General features: G+C 34.4%; 1 protein-coding gene across 12 annotated transcripts in view; it reads right to left on the bottom strand.

The window, feature by feature from the left end:
* HMBOX1 (homeobox containing 1) overlaps positions 1 to 15,563 on the bottom strand; it is a 178,918-nt gene that overhangs the window by 84,539 nt on the left and 78,816 nt on the right. For 9 of the 12 annotated variants that reach the window (XM_036855834.1, XM_036855833.1, XM_036855832.1 and 6 more), the window contains exons 2-3: positions 10,633 to 10,712; positions 3,430 to 3,906 (exon numbers count right to left, since the gene is read on the bottom strand). In XM_036855834.1, the coding sequence (XP_036711729.1) occupies positions 3,430 to 3,906; positions 10,633 to 10,655 (500 nt within the window). In that variant the 5' untranslated portion in view covers positions 10,656 to 10,712. Of the gene's footprint in view, positions 1 to 3,429; positions 3,907 to 7,119; positions 7,236 to 10,632; positions 10,713 to 15,563 lie in introns of all 12 variants that reach the window. The other 3 variants (XM_036855838.1, XM_036855836.1, XM_036855835.1) reach the window with 1 other exon arrangement.

The following is a 15,563-nucleotide window of genomic DNA, read 5'->3' on the forward strand; positions in this document are numbered from 1 at the left end:
TAGGCATATGGATAACCAACTCAGAAGAAAGTCTCAGGATCCTAGATAACATACTAAACACCCATGAAATTTAGTATGTGGGTAGTTAGGAATAATATCTTTTATATGACATTGTTTATTAATTCTGATTAAGCCTCATTTCAATTGTTATTTTATATATACACAATAGGACAGATACACTTTAATAGGTACACACTATTATATTAGCAGATGTACATATATACCTATATATAAACATATATATTAACAGATGCTTTTAAAAAATATTAACATGGAAAATTGGTCTTTATTCTAGCTCCTGGCTTTAAAGTCCTTCCTAAAATGTTATATTCAACAATTTGCTGAGAATTCACATTCTAGTTTCCCTTTCATTTTTTTTTAACCCTGATCAATCCAAAAATGGAAAAAGTAGCAGTTACTCTCTTTCTGATTTTTAACAAGCTAATCAGGTACACAGTTACAAATTAATCAAGTTTTACAAAAAAAAAAAAAAAAGCTTCCTTTGTATACCTTGAAATTATTAGGAGTTAAGTTCGTGGACCCAGTGATTATGAAATTTGAAAGCTCTATCTTACGGCTGAGTGCTCTGGAGGTTGGGGAATGTAAGCATATAAGAGGTGAATTACATATGACACATGTAGGAAAGGAGGCAGGAAGGCATTCAGGTATCCATTCTCCCCACCTAGACACCACCAAATCCAACCCACTATATCACCACAGTGTTGAGTAGGCAAAGGGCAGTGTAGCCCTATGTGGGCACAGGGTACTCAGAAAGATTCACTACTCAAAACTTTCTCTAACATTCTACCAAATAAAAACTCATTAGGCTAGTTAAGTGATCGATTTGATATGGCAAATATCACGTGGGGGAAGAGTGGGAGATAAGTCCATTATGGCTTTCACACTTTGTCTTGAGTTACATTAACCACCATTCCTAAAATTTTACTGAAATCTACACACATGAAAAATTTATTTACAGAGGCAACAGATACCAGCGACAGACACACTGGTAATAAAGACATGGGTTAGAATTCAGCTCTGCCACTTAATATTTAAGTTTTTTTGGGTCAATTACTTAATTTTTGTGAATCTCAATTTCTCTGCTCTACCTCACACACAGCATGGTTGTAATGATTAAAAGTGAAACCAGTCATGTAATCAACTTCTCCCTCAAACCTAAGGATTGGTACTATTTGCAAACTTGAGAAAAACAAGAGGTGGGCACAAAGGAAGAATGCAGATGTGGGTGAGGGCGCAATGGCAGAGGACCACAGAGCCAGAAGGTTCAACGAGACCACTAGATGAGTAGAGGAAACCACAGGAGCAGTTCTAAGAAAGAAGCCATAAAGTATCCTACCTATGCAACAAGGTAGGATGTATGTAAATTAAATATTGGTAACAATTATAAACACATATATATCTAATGATGACACTTGAATGTGTGTAATTGCTGGATTTAACTACAAACCCTAGTCCTGGCTAAATAGGTTTTCTGTTTATTTTGAGGACACAGTTGAACTACAACATTATGATAACCTTAGAGTTAATAGTCAATTTTTTAGATCGTTATAGTCAAGTTTTAGACTCTGGACAGTCTTCCAGAGACTTTTGTTAAAAAGAAAGTTTTCCCAAATTTCTTGTTAGGCTAACACACATTTGGGAACTAACTATTATTTTTAAAGCTCATTAAAACTGATTAACGACAGCAACAACAACAAAAAACAGGCTAGCTTTCTAACAAATTTTATTGTTGATACCCACTCTACTTAGCATAATTAAAAGCTAACCTTCTTACATTTTAACTACTAAAGTAACTTCTATTTGCCCAAATGGTCCTCTCTCTTAATCTTGACAGTGATATAGACGTTAAATTCAAAAGGAACATCTAAACTTTGGCCAGCTTAAATAAAGCTTCAGTTTCACAAAGCTTAAATAATAGGGTCCTGTAGCTGCTCTATGAAACTACTCATTACAGGAATTACGTCGAAATCTATTGGGTTGGCCAAAAAGTTCGTTCGGTATTAAGTAAAAATAAAAGACATTTTTCATTTCCACCAAAAACTTTATTGAACAACATATTCATTAACCAAACGAACTTTTTGGCTGACCCAACAGATACAATAGTCCATTTAACCCAGAATTCCCTATATGGCATTTCCACCCTAAAAATAAATTCAGGACAGTTTGTTCAGAAGATATTTTACCTTTGTGGTACTACAGGACAGATCTTCCATATGGCAGTATTAACTCACCATTATACTATCTTCAAGTTCTAAAGTCTTACAGAAGAACTACAACTCATAATTATAGGTTATAATTTTATTTCTGACAAATTCCTGCTACAGTTTCTTTTATATATACTGTAACTAATCTACCTGCAGGCTCTCCTCCCTACTACAGTAGTGATAATCTACTGAAAACAATGCTTTTATCAACTCTTTCCTACAGACCTGAAAGAACTCCTTTAATTTCCACCAAGTTAAACATAAATTATGTATATGGAATTCAAATCTTCCCCAAATCTGTAGTGCCTCTTAATATACTATTCTTATTACCGTATCTAGCCAATCTGCAGTTTTTATAAGACTAATCATGTCTTGCCTTTTCTACCTGTTACCATTCCCTTAACTTTAAATAAAGCTCCTATATTTCAAAACAGAAGCTATCCTTTAAAGCTTAGCTCAAATTCATCCATTCACTTGACATATTAAGCCCTTAACATGTGCCAAGGACAGTTCTAGATCCTGGAGACACAACAATGGAAAGCACATCAGTGCTGCCCTCAAAATGTCCCAGGTCCAGGGTGAAGCCTTTCCTAATCACCTCTGTTGAAACTGGACTTCTTTTCTCAGTGTTTCAAACTTCAAGTGTTTACACTTATTTTGTAATAGATAACATTAAATTTGCGTGTGTGTGTATGGCATCTATTGCTAAAATTAGAACTTTAGCTTCTTAGGGGTAGAAACCATGTCTATTTTTCTGCTTAAGAACATTGCTTTTTAAATAGGTGCTCAAAATTATTTTGTTGATTGGCATGTTGGAGGGAAAAATTAAGAGTATACATATCATGATAAAGTCATCCGATCAGAAAAAGTACTTACAATGGATTTAAGGATTATAATGTTTGTTAGAAATTCAGAAAATGCAGATGTTAGTGATTAGAGCCATAAAGAGAAGGCTAACCTTTGCTTTGATAACAGAGAGAATGGAAAAGACTTATCAAGCAGCAAAGAGAAAGAACTTAAGTAGAGAAGAAAATTAAATGTTTTTGAATTAAAAACATAAAAATTTTAATTTTTTTCTTTATCACTAAAGGGGGAGGGGGCATCACAGTTCTTATAGGTAAAGAGCTGAAATACAGCTTTATTACTCAAAATCAGTCTTAAGAACATAAACATTTGGAGGACTCTGAATAAGAAAGGAACTAACCTCATTAATTCCTCTACTTTATCATCTACATCTAGGTCCTCTTCTGAGGCTTCAAAACTGTATGACCTCTGACCCATGCTGTTTGCATGGTAGCGAGTTGGTGACATCTTTCCATTGGATGTGGATAATCGCTCGTTATTCTCCCTCCCATTCTGATTGGTAGTACAAGGCTGTGGGGAGGTATCATAACTGTTGCTAGGTGATGGGGACATTCCAGAATGCTGGGTCTGTGTGGAAGCTGTAGCTGTAGAGGAAGATGCTGGAACATTGTTGGTAGTATTCCCATATGAACTTCCTCCATAGCTGGACCTTCTTCCAAACTTGTCACTATGCTCTTGATCAAGACGGTCCAAAGTTTCCAAGGCATGAAGAATTTCATGTTTAGTCATTCCAGTACGTCGAAGGCGCTGAAGCAGATCTATCTGCTCTATGGTAAATCTGGGTTCATCTGTATAGTGAGACATGGTTTCCAGCAAACTAAAACAAAAAAAATTTTTTTAAGTTCCTTTATTTACAATATCTACCAAAGAATATATAATTATGTATTGAGAATGCAAAGAAGATAAAATATTTCTATATCAACTTCTTTACTGAAAATGATTAAGACATTATTATTATCATATTATAATAACAGTAATATTTTGTTTTATCAGCAAAACTGACCTAGGAACTCTGTGACTTCATTTACTGTAGACAAACAGTTTGGTAAGCTTAGCCCAAGTAAATACTAATAACCAGCAAGAATATTTAAATGGAAAAGTAAGAAAGGCACATAAAAAAATTTATCAAGCACCATTTCACCCACCACTTTGCAATTTCATGAGTATTTCATCTCTGTAATGTATTCTCTCTTAATAGTTATCCCAAGAAATGGATCTTTCGTGGTTGTGGCCAAACTGAACTATTCATTTTTCTTAGGAAATTGCTTCTACATTATGCTTCCTTTAACTAACACAAGATACTGTCGCACACCAGAAAATGTCTCAGAGTCAATAACAATATTAAGTTCAAGGGAGTTGTCAAATATCATAAAAATTCTCACTACTTGAATTCCTTTCTTATAAAACCTGACTTTCTTAAGATTTTTTTAAGTGGGAATTTCTTCTATTTTTGTTTTTATAGTTCTAGTGCCAAATACGTTGCATGGCATGCAGCAGGCTCTCAGTAAGTGTCTGCTGATGGAAATAAATGTCAACGAATTTTCTCATCCTTTCCAGGTAAACTTCTACTCTGGGCCAGTTCCCCTAAGCTGTTGGAGATCTGTTTCTCTATCTCTCTATACTAAAAATTTATTGAACATGCACTCTAGGCAGGCATTGGGCAAGAGTTTCATGTAATATAATCTCAGTTCCTCACGACAACCCTCTGTAGTTTCTTTTTAAGTTTTATATTGATTGATTGATTGTTGAGGAAACTAAGGCTCACAATGCTTTTGTATCTTGCAAACAAGCCTGATTAAGACATAGAAAAGATTTAAACCTTACTGACTCCAAAAGCATGCATCATTCTGCTTTCCAATATACGGCAGGACTTACTGGAATCAGATGATATGGGACACAGGCTTTTGTCCTTTTTTAAATCTCCAGTTTAAACCACTTAGATAAAACCACTCTACTGATGGACTAGGGGTTCTAGTAACAGTTTTTTATATTTAAGATCTTTGCTCCATCTAGAATTTATATTTACCTAATGAGTGTGAAAGGATTTGAGCTTTATCTTTTCCCAAATGGATAGCTCATTTGTCCAATATGCTTTACTGAGTAATACATTTCTTCTCTGGTCTGAAATGCCACCTTTATCACATACAAAATTTCCACACAAATCTGTATCTACCTTTGGAGTCTCTATTCTATTGCAATGATTGCTTTGTTTTCTAAGTCCTTTTAAAAATAAGCAGGTGGGACTTCCCTGATGGCGCAGCAGTTGAGAATCCGCCTGCCAATGCAGGGGACACGGGTTCGATCCCTGGTCCGGGAAGATCCCACATGCCGCAGAGCAACTGAGCCCGCGTGCCACAACTACTGAGCCTGCGCTCTAGAGCCCACACGCCACAATTACTGAAGCCCGCGTGCCTAGAGCCCGCGCACCACAGTGAAGAGTAGCCCCGCTGGCAGCAACTAGAGAGAGCCCAATGCAGCCAAATATAAATAAATAAAATTTTAAAATAAATAAATAAAATTAAATTAAAATAAGCAGGCAGAGCTCTATAATTTTTATGTGAAACAGTTCTAGTTTTAGAGACAGGCTCATTAAAAATAAAAACAAACATTTTGTGGACCTAAAATAATATGCTGCAGGTCATTTGTGCCCATGGGCCACAGTATCTGCCTTATACCTATAAACATTTTCTTTTGCCCTCTTCCAATATTCATTTGTGACAAGCTATTCATCATAAAAGTCCTGTTTTCATGATTATTACATTCTTTCCTGATTGCTTAGTTTTTTCCTCCAAGGTTTTATAATGTAAAATTTTAAACACAGAGAAAAGTTGAAATAAATTTACAGTGAATGCCCAGACACTAACCACCTAGATTTTACCATTAACATTTTACTTGCTTTACTACACTATCCGTCCATTCCTTATGCATCCATCCCTCTATTCATCTCATCTTTTGATGCATTTCAAAATCAGTTACAGACATCTGTACACTTCCCCCTAAATACTTCCACATGTATATCATTAATTAGAGCTCAGTATTTGTTCAGGTATTTTTTCTCTTGAAGTAAAATTTACATAAAATAAAATATGCAAATTTATGTTTACCATCTATGAGTTCTGAGAAGTACATCCACCTGTGAAATTCAAATCCCTGTGAAGTTACAGAATATTACCATCACCCCAGGAAGTTCCCTCATGCCCCTTCCTGGTCAGTCCCTGTCCTCTTCCCTCAGAGGCAATCACTGCTCAGATTTTTTTCCCATGACAGATTACTTTTGTCTGTTCCAGAACCTCATCTAAATGGAATTTCTATGTACTCTTTTGTGTAAGGCTTCTTTCAGTATAAAGTTTTTGAGATTCATCTACGATGTTGTATGTATCAGCAGTTTGTTCCTTTTTATTACTGAATAGTACTTCATTGTAGGAATATACCACAGTTTTGTTTACCATTCTATTTTGGACACCTGGACTGTTGCCAATTATTAGCTATTCTAAATCTTTGGCAATTACAACTGTACTCTGCTAATTTTCTTGTTCGCTTCATATACCACCCCCCCCACGCCCCCCATAACATACCATCAGCTACTTGGGAGAGAGAGAGAAAAAAAAAAAACTTTCAACCAGAGTAACTCATTTACTTTTCCTCCTGACTGATGTCAAAAGAATAGTACACCTTGCTTAACAAAAATGCTCTATTATTAAAATGCTATGCAGTGTTGGTAATGTTCTGTTCTATGCTAGTTACATTACATAGGTACATTAGCTATGAACATTCACCAAGTTGTACACTACTGATCTGTACATTTTTCAGTAGGTATATTACACTCAAAATTTGTTGAAAAAGCTGTGTAAACATTTTCCTAATGGCTTATAAGAGACACTTGACACTTTAGTTTCTATCTTAACCCTCAGCCCTTGGTCCTTTCTATCAAGTGCTTAGTTAACGCATTAATTCTTAATCCTAGGAAGTTCTTTTTAAAAGTAGCTGCCAAATCCCTTTAGTAACCCAAATAATTTACCTCTTAACTTACTGATTTGGTAAATTCAGGTTTCTATACATTATCCTTTTCTCTTGAAAATGGAGTTGTCCATTGCTAACTTCATGCTTTGAAGGTCTTCATACTTTCAAAATTCGTCATAAACTGACCTTGTTTAGATACAAGATTTCAAGGACTGTTTTATTATACAGACAAAAAAAATCAATTATGATATTTTCCTATCCCATTTATATCAGAGCAGATAGTATTCTGTATATAATTCTTCAAACGTCTCTCTGTATGGAACAGCACTCTGTATATATTAGCATAAAACTAAAATAAATTATAAGAATTTAACCTGTTAATTGAAAAGTATCCATCCTAAAGCTTATATTAGAACTACCAGAACTAAAGATTCCACAGTATCTGAAGCAATGTAATATTATGTTATTTCAGATTCCTTGACTATGGGAAACACTTTTAATCCAAAGTCATAAAAGGAGATAACAGAAGGCACCTATTATTTTGTCTGCACAGAATGCCTCATTGTTTCCAATCACATGTTCTTGGGGATGTCACTCAAAATACCCTACCTTCTGGCCAACAGGGTGGGCACACAAGGAAACCAAGCCTTGCTCTCCTCAAAATATTCAGGTTAGAGTAGAAGGAAGATGGACAGTCCCTGTAACTGTGCTCAGCTGTGGGAAGATGTTAGTCTGGTATATTCCTCACCACGCAGAAGAAGCTAGTTTGTAGGAAAACAAAGCAGGCATACTAAGAAATGCAGAGCAAAGGGGAAAGTTCTACAGTGTTCATATCCCTTGTTCTAGTCATTCCTAAGCCCCTACTTCATCCCTGCTCTTCTTCCCCACCAGGGATTGAACTCGTGTGCCCCCTGCAGTGTAAGCACAGCGTCTTAACCACTGGACCACCACGGAAGTCCACCCCTGCTCTTCTTGCTATATTGTTATGTAAGAGCATAAACTTCCATATATGCTTCACCTTGTTTAAATTAGATGTCTGTGCCTTGCACCAAGAGAGGTCCCTAATACAAAGATATACCTAAAGTAAAAAGATCTACAATTGCTAGAATAAAATGTATGACTCCTATAGAGCAGAATGATAGTGGCATAATGAGCAGGATCAAATCATGCATATGACACTGAAGGTACAATATTTTACTAGGAAAATGCCAAGATTAGAAGCTTTCTTGGATATTGAGAACAATATTCCAGTGGCATTAACATAAACAAAGGTACACATTCTGTCATTTTCGAATTTTATTTCTTATAATTCACCTAGTTTAAGCACATAATCATGAAATTATGGCAAAAATGACCTACAAAGGTCATCTAAGTCCATGATACCAGCAATTCTTTTATAATAGAAAAAGATAACATGTAAGAACTGAATTAATTTTCCTATGTAGCAGAAGAACTGTTCACAGGATAAGGAACATCTTTCACTTCAAATTACTAATCTGAATGCAGACTCAGGCCAACAATAATTGAAAATGATGTGAGAAGAATTTTGACACTGTAATAACACAGACAATGTCTGAAGCATAAAAGAACAATTAAATTCAGGAATTATGCCTCAGTTCATAAACTGACATTCTAAAAGACCATACTATTAGACCATAATAGTAAATGTATTTTACAATAAATTTTACCCCTACTTGGATATGTAAACCCTTCTTGGATAAGGCCCGAGGTCCAGAACATACTTTCTTAAACTAAATCCTATAAGCATGAAGGTTAAAGCATTCACAAATGATTAATCTTGAAATCATATGTGCAAAAATGACACAACTACCTTACCTGTAAATCATCAACAGATAATAAGATCTTATTGGATAACACAGCATTTTCTTCAGCTTGACTGCTGTCTTTATCTTTTTATCTAGAATGACTAGGCAAAATATGGTCTAGTCATATACTAGTTTTGTTTGTCATACATGGTATTTATTCCATGATGATTTAACACATTATTGCATCAGTCATAATATTAACCAACTAAAGATGTACTAAGGCCCTTCTTACTATTTATGGCACATTACTCTTAAAAAATTATTATTACCATCAAAGGAGAGGCAGTTTTAAAGTAAGAAAATGACAAGAGTGAGAATAAGTAAGAAATGAAGATTTGCTGGGGATTGAGCTTCACAGTATGGTAAAATGATTCTATAATTCAAACCAATGGCAGAACTGACTAACGCAAAGAAGAGAGACTATGACTACAGATAATAGTATAAAAATGTTCTTTTCATAATAAAAAGATTTTGAGAAAAATAAGATTATATTCAATTTACAATCACACTTTAATAGTTATTTTTAAATTACCACTAATTAAGGTTGAGATTTTTAAATTACAGCCACCTTATACACATTTGGGAAAATAAAATCCTAGTGTTGATAAAAACATGCAAGTTTATAGAGGGAGATATAAATTAGGTGTGCAATCAGAGAACAGGAGACCATTTAGACAAAAATCATTCAACTAACATTGATTGAGTGACCCCTATGTGTCAGACCATGTACAAGGCAGAGAGGATGCAACAAGGAACAAATTAGGCAAAAATTCCTGGCCTCATGATGCTTACATTCTGATGGTTATAGAAAATAGCCATTAACAAATAAATTGTATTTTTTAAAAAAGGGAAACTCAGGCCCAAAGCAAACACAGTGCCTTCCTTTTCCCAAGGACACAGCTACTTAGCAGCAACTCAGGCTACAGTTCACACCACCTGGCCTATTCCAGAGACTTTTCGATATATGATAAAGCCAATGAGAGAAGAAAAAAGTACGAAAAACCTAAATAACAAGGAAAATCTATCTTAATGTCTACTTACTGGATTATAGAACTGTCAACCAAAACAGAAGGAATTTAATTGAAATATAGATTGCACCAAATTTTAGAAAATGCTTATGCTAAAGGCACTCTGCACTAGACTCTAAAGATGAACTTAATGAGCTAATAGATACTTTATCTTCTCGAATACCTGAAATTCCCAGAATACTTTTATTCAGAGGCCTATTTAATATGAACTAGTGGTTACAGCTCATGTCATAGCACAAAAAAAATCTCTACATAATACTACCATCCAATTTGTATTTTTTGCCAGACTCCAAAGAAAAGTCTACCAGCTACATTAGCTAATAGACTTAACTACATTATTATCCCCAGTAGGTAAAGAAAATGGCTAAGGTGCTTAGTAGTTTGCAAACAGAAGGCAGCATTAAGGTAGCATTCTTCCAATATTCTGCTTGTCACAAGGTATTTAATACCAGCCATCTGTTTCACAAATTTCTAGGCTATTAAGCAGTTTAAAATTATATGTAATTTTATGTTCAATTGAAAATTAATGTTAGACTTCAAACTTGAAACAGAAATGGTAAAAGAGAAAGTTGATAGATTTGAAAATTCATTCCTTACCACATAACTATGAAAAAATTCTTTCAACTCTACAAATGTCTGCTGTCATTTTTGGATTATAATCATAATGATTTTTTAATTTTATTAAAACAATTGAGAGGATGAAAATTAAGAGAAGAATTAGATACTTACACCACTGGAAAGGAACTGAGCATACTTTACATGAGGTGAATCAATATCTTTTCTAGAGATGATCAGCGTTATTTATCATTCTGTAGAATAAAGACAGAACATTCAGAAATAGTTTTTAATCAAGTATTGAACAAAAATTTTAATTATATACTTAAGGATTAACAGTTAACATCAGATAATCATGTTTTTAAAATTATTTTGTAATTCTGAAAGGAAACATTGGTTTGAAGGAAAATTTTAAAAATAGAAAAATGCTTTTGATAGCTTTCAAAATCATTCACTTGGAAAAAGTAATGAAAATCATACCCCTGAAGTTTAATCTGTTACCAGACACCACCGAGGGAAACAGATTTAAACATGCAATAGAATATATATATATACACACATTGTAGTGACATTCAAGATAACTTGTTGATAATAACATCAGTGCATTTACGTAGAATCCTATAAACAAAAAAACACACCACAGCATGATTGCAGCTAACAGTCTTAACTGTGGGGTAAATCCTGGGGTCTAGTTCCAAGTCTATTACTTATTTTACTGCTAGCCAAATCTTCAGTGACTGAATTTCTCTAAGTCTCAATTTCCGCATCTATAAAACAGGGATAATAGATAACTACTTCAAAACGCTACAAGAATTTAAAACATTTTTTAAATGGTGGTGATGAAGCACTTCACAAACTATCAAGTAGCAGGGACTATTAATACCAGTTAAAAAAAGACACCAATACCCATGTCGATTCCTGAACAGAGTGTAAGTTAATAATGGAGTGAGTCTAGTACTTCTATCTTCTGATTAGCATTCTACTGCTTTATTCAGCATTCAGACACTGTGACCCCTTTCAATTCAGACATAGATCTGAACAAAAAGTGAAATCTACCATTCACAGTTTAGGAGCTAAAGATCATGTATTACTGACTGAACTTATTAGCAGTTTCAAACCATAATCTATACAGGCAGCTATTTCCATGAACTCAAAGTTAATATTATAAACTAGACGAAAGTTAAAAATGTTGATGTCAAAAACTCTCACATTAAAATACACATTCAGCACTGAATTATATAAAGCAAGACCAAAGTGTCTAACAGTGACTAATGATGTACGTGAAATGTACAGGGTAAAGTTAGAAACCTTTCACATTTCATATCCTAAATTGTAGCTTTAATGAAGTTCCTGCTGTAGTTAATTTTATTGCTGACTTAAGAAACACTGGTCCTAAAAGGTAGATACAAAATACAAAGAAAATCTACTGAAAATATTGTTGATTACATTTCCTAGACAAAACAGCAACACCAAGCCAGAAAACTGATTACTGGTCAATACACGTTTTTTCCACTCTTGCTGAAATTCAGGTAAAATATACTAAGTACTTACTTGCCCTGACATAGGCAAAAGGTCATAATATGAGTAAGATATGGTCCCAGCAGTGTAGGACCTTATTAAACTATGGGGAAGGGTCAAATAAAAATCACACACACACTCATCCTTCTAATAAAAGGCATAATGTGATAAGTCTAAAAATTCAAGGTTTATGAGAATAACAATTTAGAAATTAATTTAGGTCACAGAGAACTGGGAAGACTTCTTCAAGTGAGAGCTCAGCTGTTACCTGAAGTTTAGAGTAAGACTTCCACCAAACCAAAGTGTGAAGGGAGGTTAGAATCAGTGAAGGAAAGAATCAGGGAGAAGGAACAATTAAAAGAGATTATGAAGGATGATTAGGGAATAAGTAGACCTGTGTTGTTGGCCTTTAACATGTATGTATGAGAAGACAGGTAGAAAGGGAGGACTTCCACAATCTATGGAGGGCTGGTAAATGCCTTGCAGTAATTCTGACCTTTATTCTGTAAGGATGAGAATGATGCTACAGCTGAATCAGACAATCTAGGAAGTAAATCACCAAAGACCCTCATTTCACAGATGAGGAAACTGAGATTAAGACACTGATACAGATCTGTATAACTGCAAATCACTGAATTTATGTCATTTATATTTCAGATATAAATGGGCTCAAAATATTCTATAAAAATAAAATATTCTTAGAACAGAAGACCAAGCAAGCAAGGTGCTATGAGTTCTCTACTCTCAGGTTCAACGTCACAGAGCTCTCCTAGCACAGGAGACAGATTTTTTTTAAAACTGACAGATTAAAAATGTATATTAAAATCACACCCATTAGAATGGTTATAATCAAAAAACAGAAAATAACAAGGATTGGCACAGATGTGGATAAAATAAAAGCTTTGTATGCTGCCGATGAAAATGTAAAATGGTGGTGCCACTATGGAAAATACAATAGTATGGCAGTTCCTCAAATAAATTAAACACAGATTACCATAAGATCCGCAATTCCAATTCTGGGTGTATACCCAGAAGAAGTGAAAGCAGGGACTCGACAATATATTTGTACACCCAAGTTTATAGCAGCATATTCACAAAAGCCAAAAGGTGGAAACAAACTCAAATGTCCATCGATGGATGAATGGCTAAACAAAATGTGGTACATACATAACATATAAGGGAATATTATTCAGCCTTAAAAAAGAAGGAAATTCTGACATCATAACATGGATGAACCCTGAAGGCATAACACTAAATGAAACAAGCCAGTCACAAAAGGTCAAATACTGTATAATTCCACTTTTAAGAGGTATTTAGAGTCATCAAATTCAAATAGAAAGTAGAATGGTGCTTGAATGGGGCTGTGGAAGGGGGAGTTATTGTTTAATGGTACAAAGTTTCAGTTTGGGAAAATGAAAAAGTTCTAGAGATGGATGACAGTGATGGTTGTACAGCAATGTTTATTGTGCTTAATGTCACTGAACTGTATGCTTAAAAATGGTTAAAATGGTAAATTTTATATTATATATATTTTATTACTGCAAAAAGCAGAGTGTTATAATAAAAGAAAATGTACATTAAAAGGTATCAGGGATAAAATTCATGGATGCTGAATCATATATAAGCACCCAGCTATACAAAGCAAGTAAGTTATAAAAGATAAAAAATCAGCTCCTCATTGGACTTCTAATCTGTTATACTTTAAAAAAAGAGAGAGAAAGAGAGTTGAATAACATTCACAGGGGACAGAGAGAAAAGAATTCTATATCAACAAAACTTACACTTTGATATATGAAAAAAATTGCAAATATGCAAGAATTCAGAGAGTTTATTTTCTCAGTTACCCCAACTGAGAAAAACAATTGAGAAAGGGTTCTAACTAAGAAAAAATAAACCAGAATAGAGACATGGTAACAGGGAAGATGATGAGAAAGGGTAATATAAGCAATGAAACTTGCAGTTTATATCACGTAATATACATTTAGATAATAACCGAATATCTAAGAATGTATAACTTACATGAAAAATAAGGACTCTATAAACAAAGGACTTTATCCCCAAAGAAATTTTAATAGATATCTATTCAAGATGTACTAAACTATCTATTCAAAGTAAAAGAGTTGTAGGCAGGTGAGATGGAGGGAGGCAGAAGTAAAAGTACTCCTAAGATCTGAAAGAAGAGAATGAGGGGAAAACAGAAGAGAGGCAGAAAATAAAAGTACTCTAAAGGTCTCATCTTTTCACGGTCAAGAAGACACCTGGGGGAAAAATGCGCATCTTTTTGGGGAAAATAGTATTTTGTTTTAAAGTAACTGCAGAGAAACATGTATCAGTCGAGGTATAATTTTAAGGTCGAAAGTATTGAGTGGGGACTTCCCTGGTGGCGCAGTGGGTAGGAATCCACCTGCCAATGCAGGGGACACGGGTTCGAGCCCTGGTCTGGGAAGATCCCACACGCCACGGAGCAACTAAGCCCGTGTGCCACAACTACTGAGCCTGCACTCTAGAGCCCATGAGCCACAGCTACTGAGCCTGCACTCTAGAGCCCATGAGCCACACCTACTGAGCCCGAAAGCCACATCTACTGAGCCCGTGCGCCTAGAGCCCGTGCTCCGCAACAAGAGAAGACACCGCAGTGAGAAGCCTGTACACCGCAACAAACAGTAGCCCCTGCTTGCTGCAGCTAGAGAAAGCCCACGTGCGGCAACGAGGACCCAACACAGCCAAATACATAAATTAATTAAATAAATTTATATTAAAAAAAAAGTATCGAGTAGGATAAAGATTATACAATTGTAAAATATACGGTTTATGACCAACATATAAGAGTTATAAACTTGTATATACCAAATAACATAGCAGGTAATAAAGCAAAACTTATTAGAACTTTAATAATTTTATTTTTAAAGATACACATATACTCACTGATGTGTATAAAATTGATGACTAATAAGGACCTGCTGTATAAAAAAATAAAATAAAATTCAAAAATTAAAAAAAAAAAGAAAAGAAAAAAAAGATACAAATATACTGAGTTATTTCAGTATACCTTGTAGAAGAGACAAATATAGTTGCAAAAAACAAAAAACAGAAATTATATTATCAATAAACTAATTTCAGAGATACGTAATATAAAAAATTTAGGAAAAGGTACCAAAAATATTTTTAGTTATAAATGACGAGATGACCTAGATAATCTTTGGATCAAAGAAGAAATCGAAAGAGAAATTATGATCTACATAGTAAGCTATGACAAAAAATAGCTATGATTTAACAATCATAATAAAAACCCAGGTGACCTAGCAAAATTTGTATTCAGAAGTAAATTTATGGCCTTAATGGCTTTTAATATTTTTAAAAGGCGGGGGCGGGGGGACACCCAGTAAATAAGAAATTAGAAAAAATACAAACTGTATCAAAATGAACTAGGAAGAAGGAACTAAGAGATACTATTTGACGTTAATATAAAGTAAAAAAGTTATAAAAAGCATAAATAAGTCCAAAAGCTAGCTCTCTGAAACATGATTAAAGAATCACTCAGATAGCCTAATAAGGGGATGAAAAAAAAAATGAGAGTGAAAACTCAC

The sequence above is a fragment of the Balaenoptera musculus genome, chromosome 6 (genome assembly GCF_009873245.2).
Source record: "Balaenoptera musculus isolate JJ_BM4_2016_0621 chromosome 6, mBalMus1.pri.v3, whole genome shotgun sequence".
NCBI classification, from domain to species: Eukaryota; Metazoa; Chordata; class Mammalia; order Artiodactyla; family Balaenopteridae; genus Balaenoptera; species Balaenoptera musculus.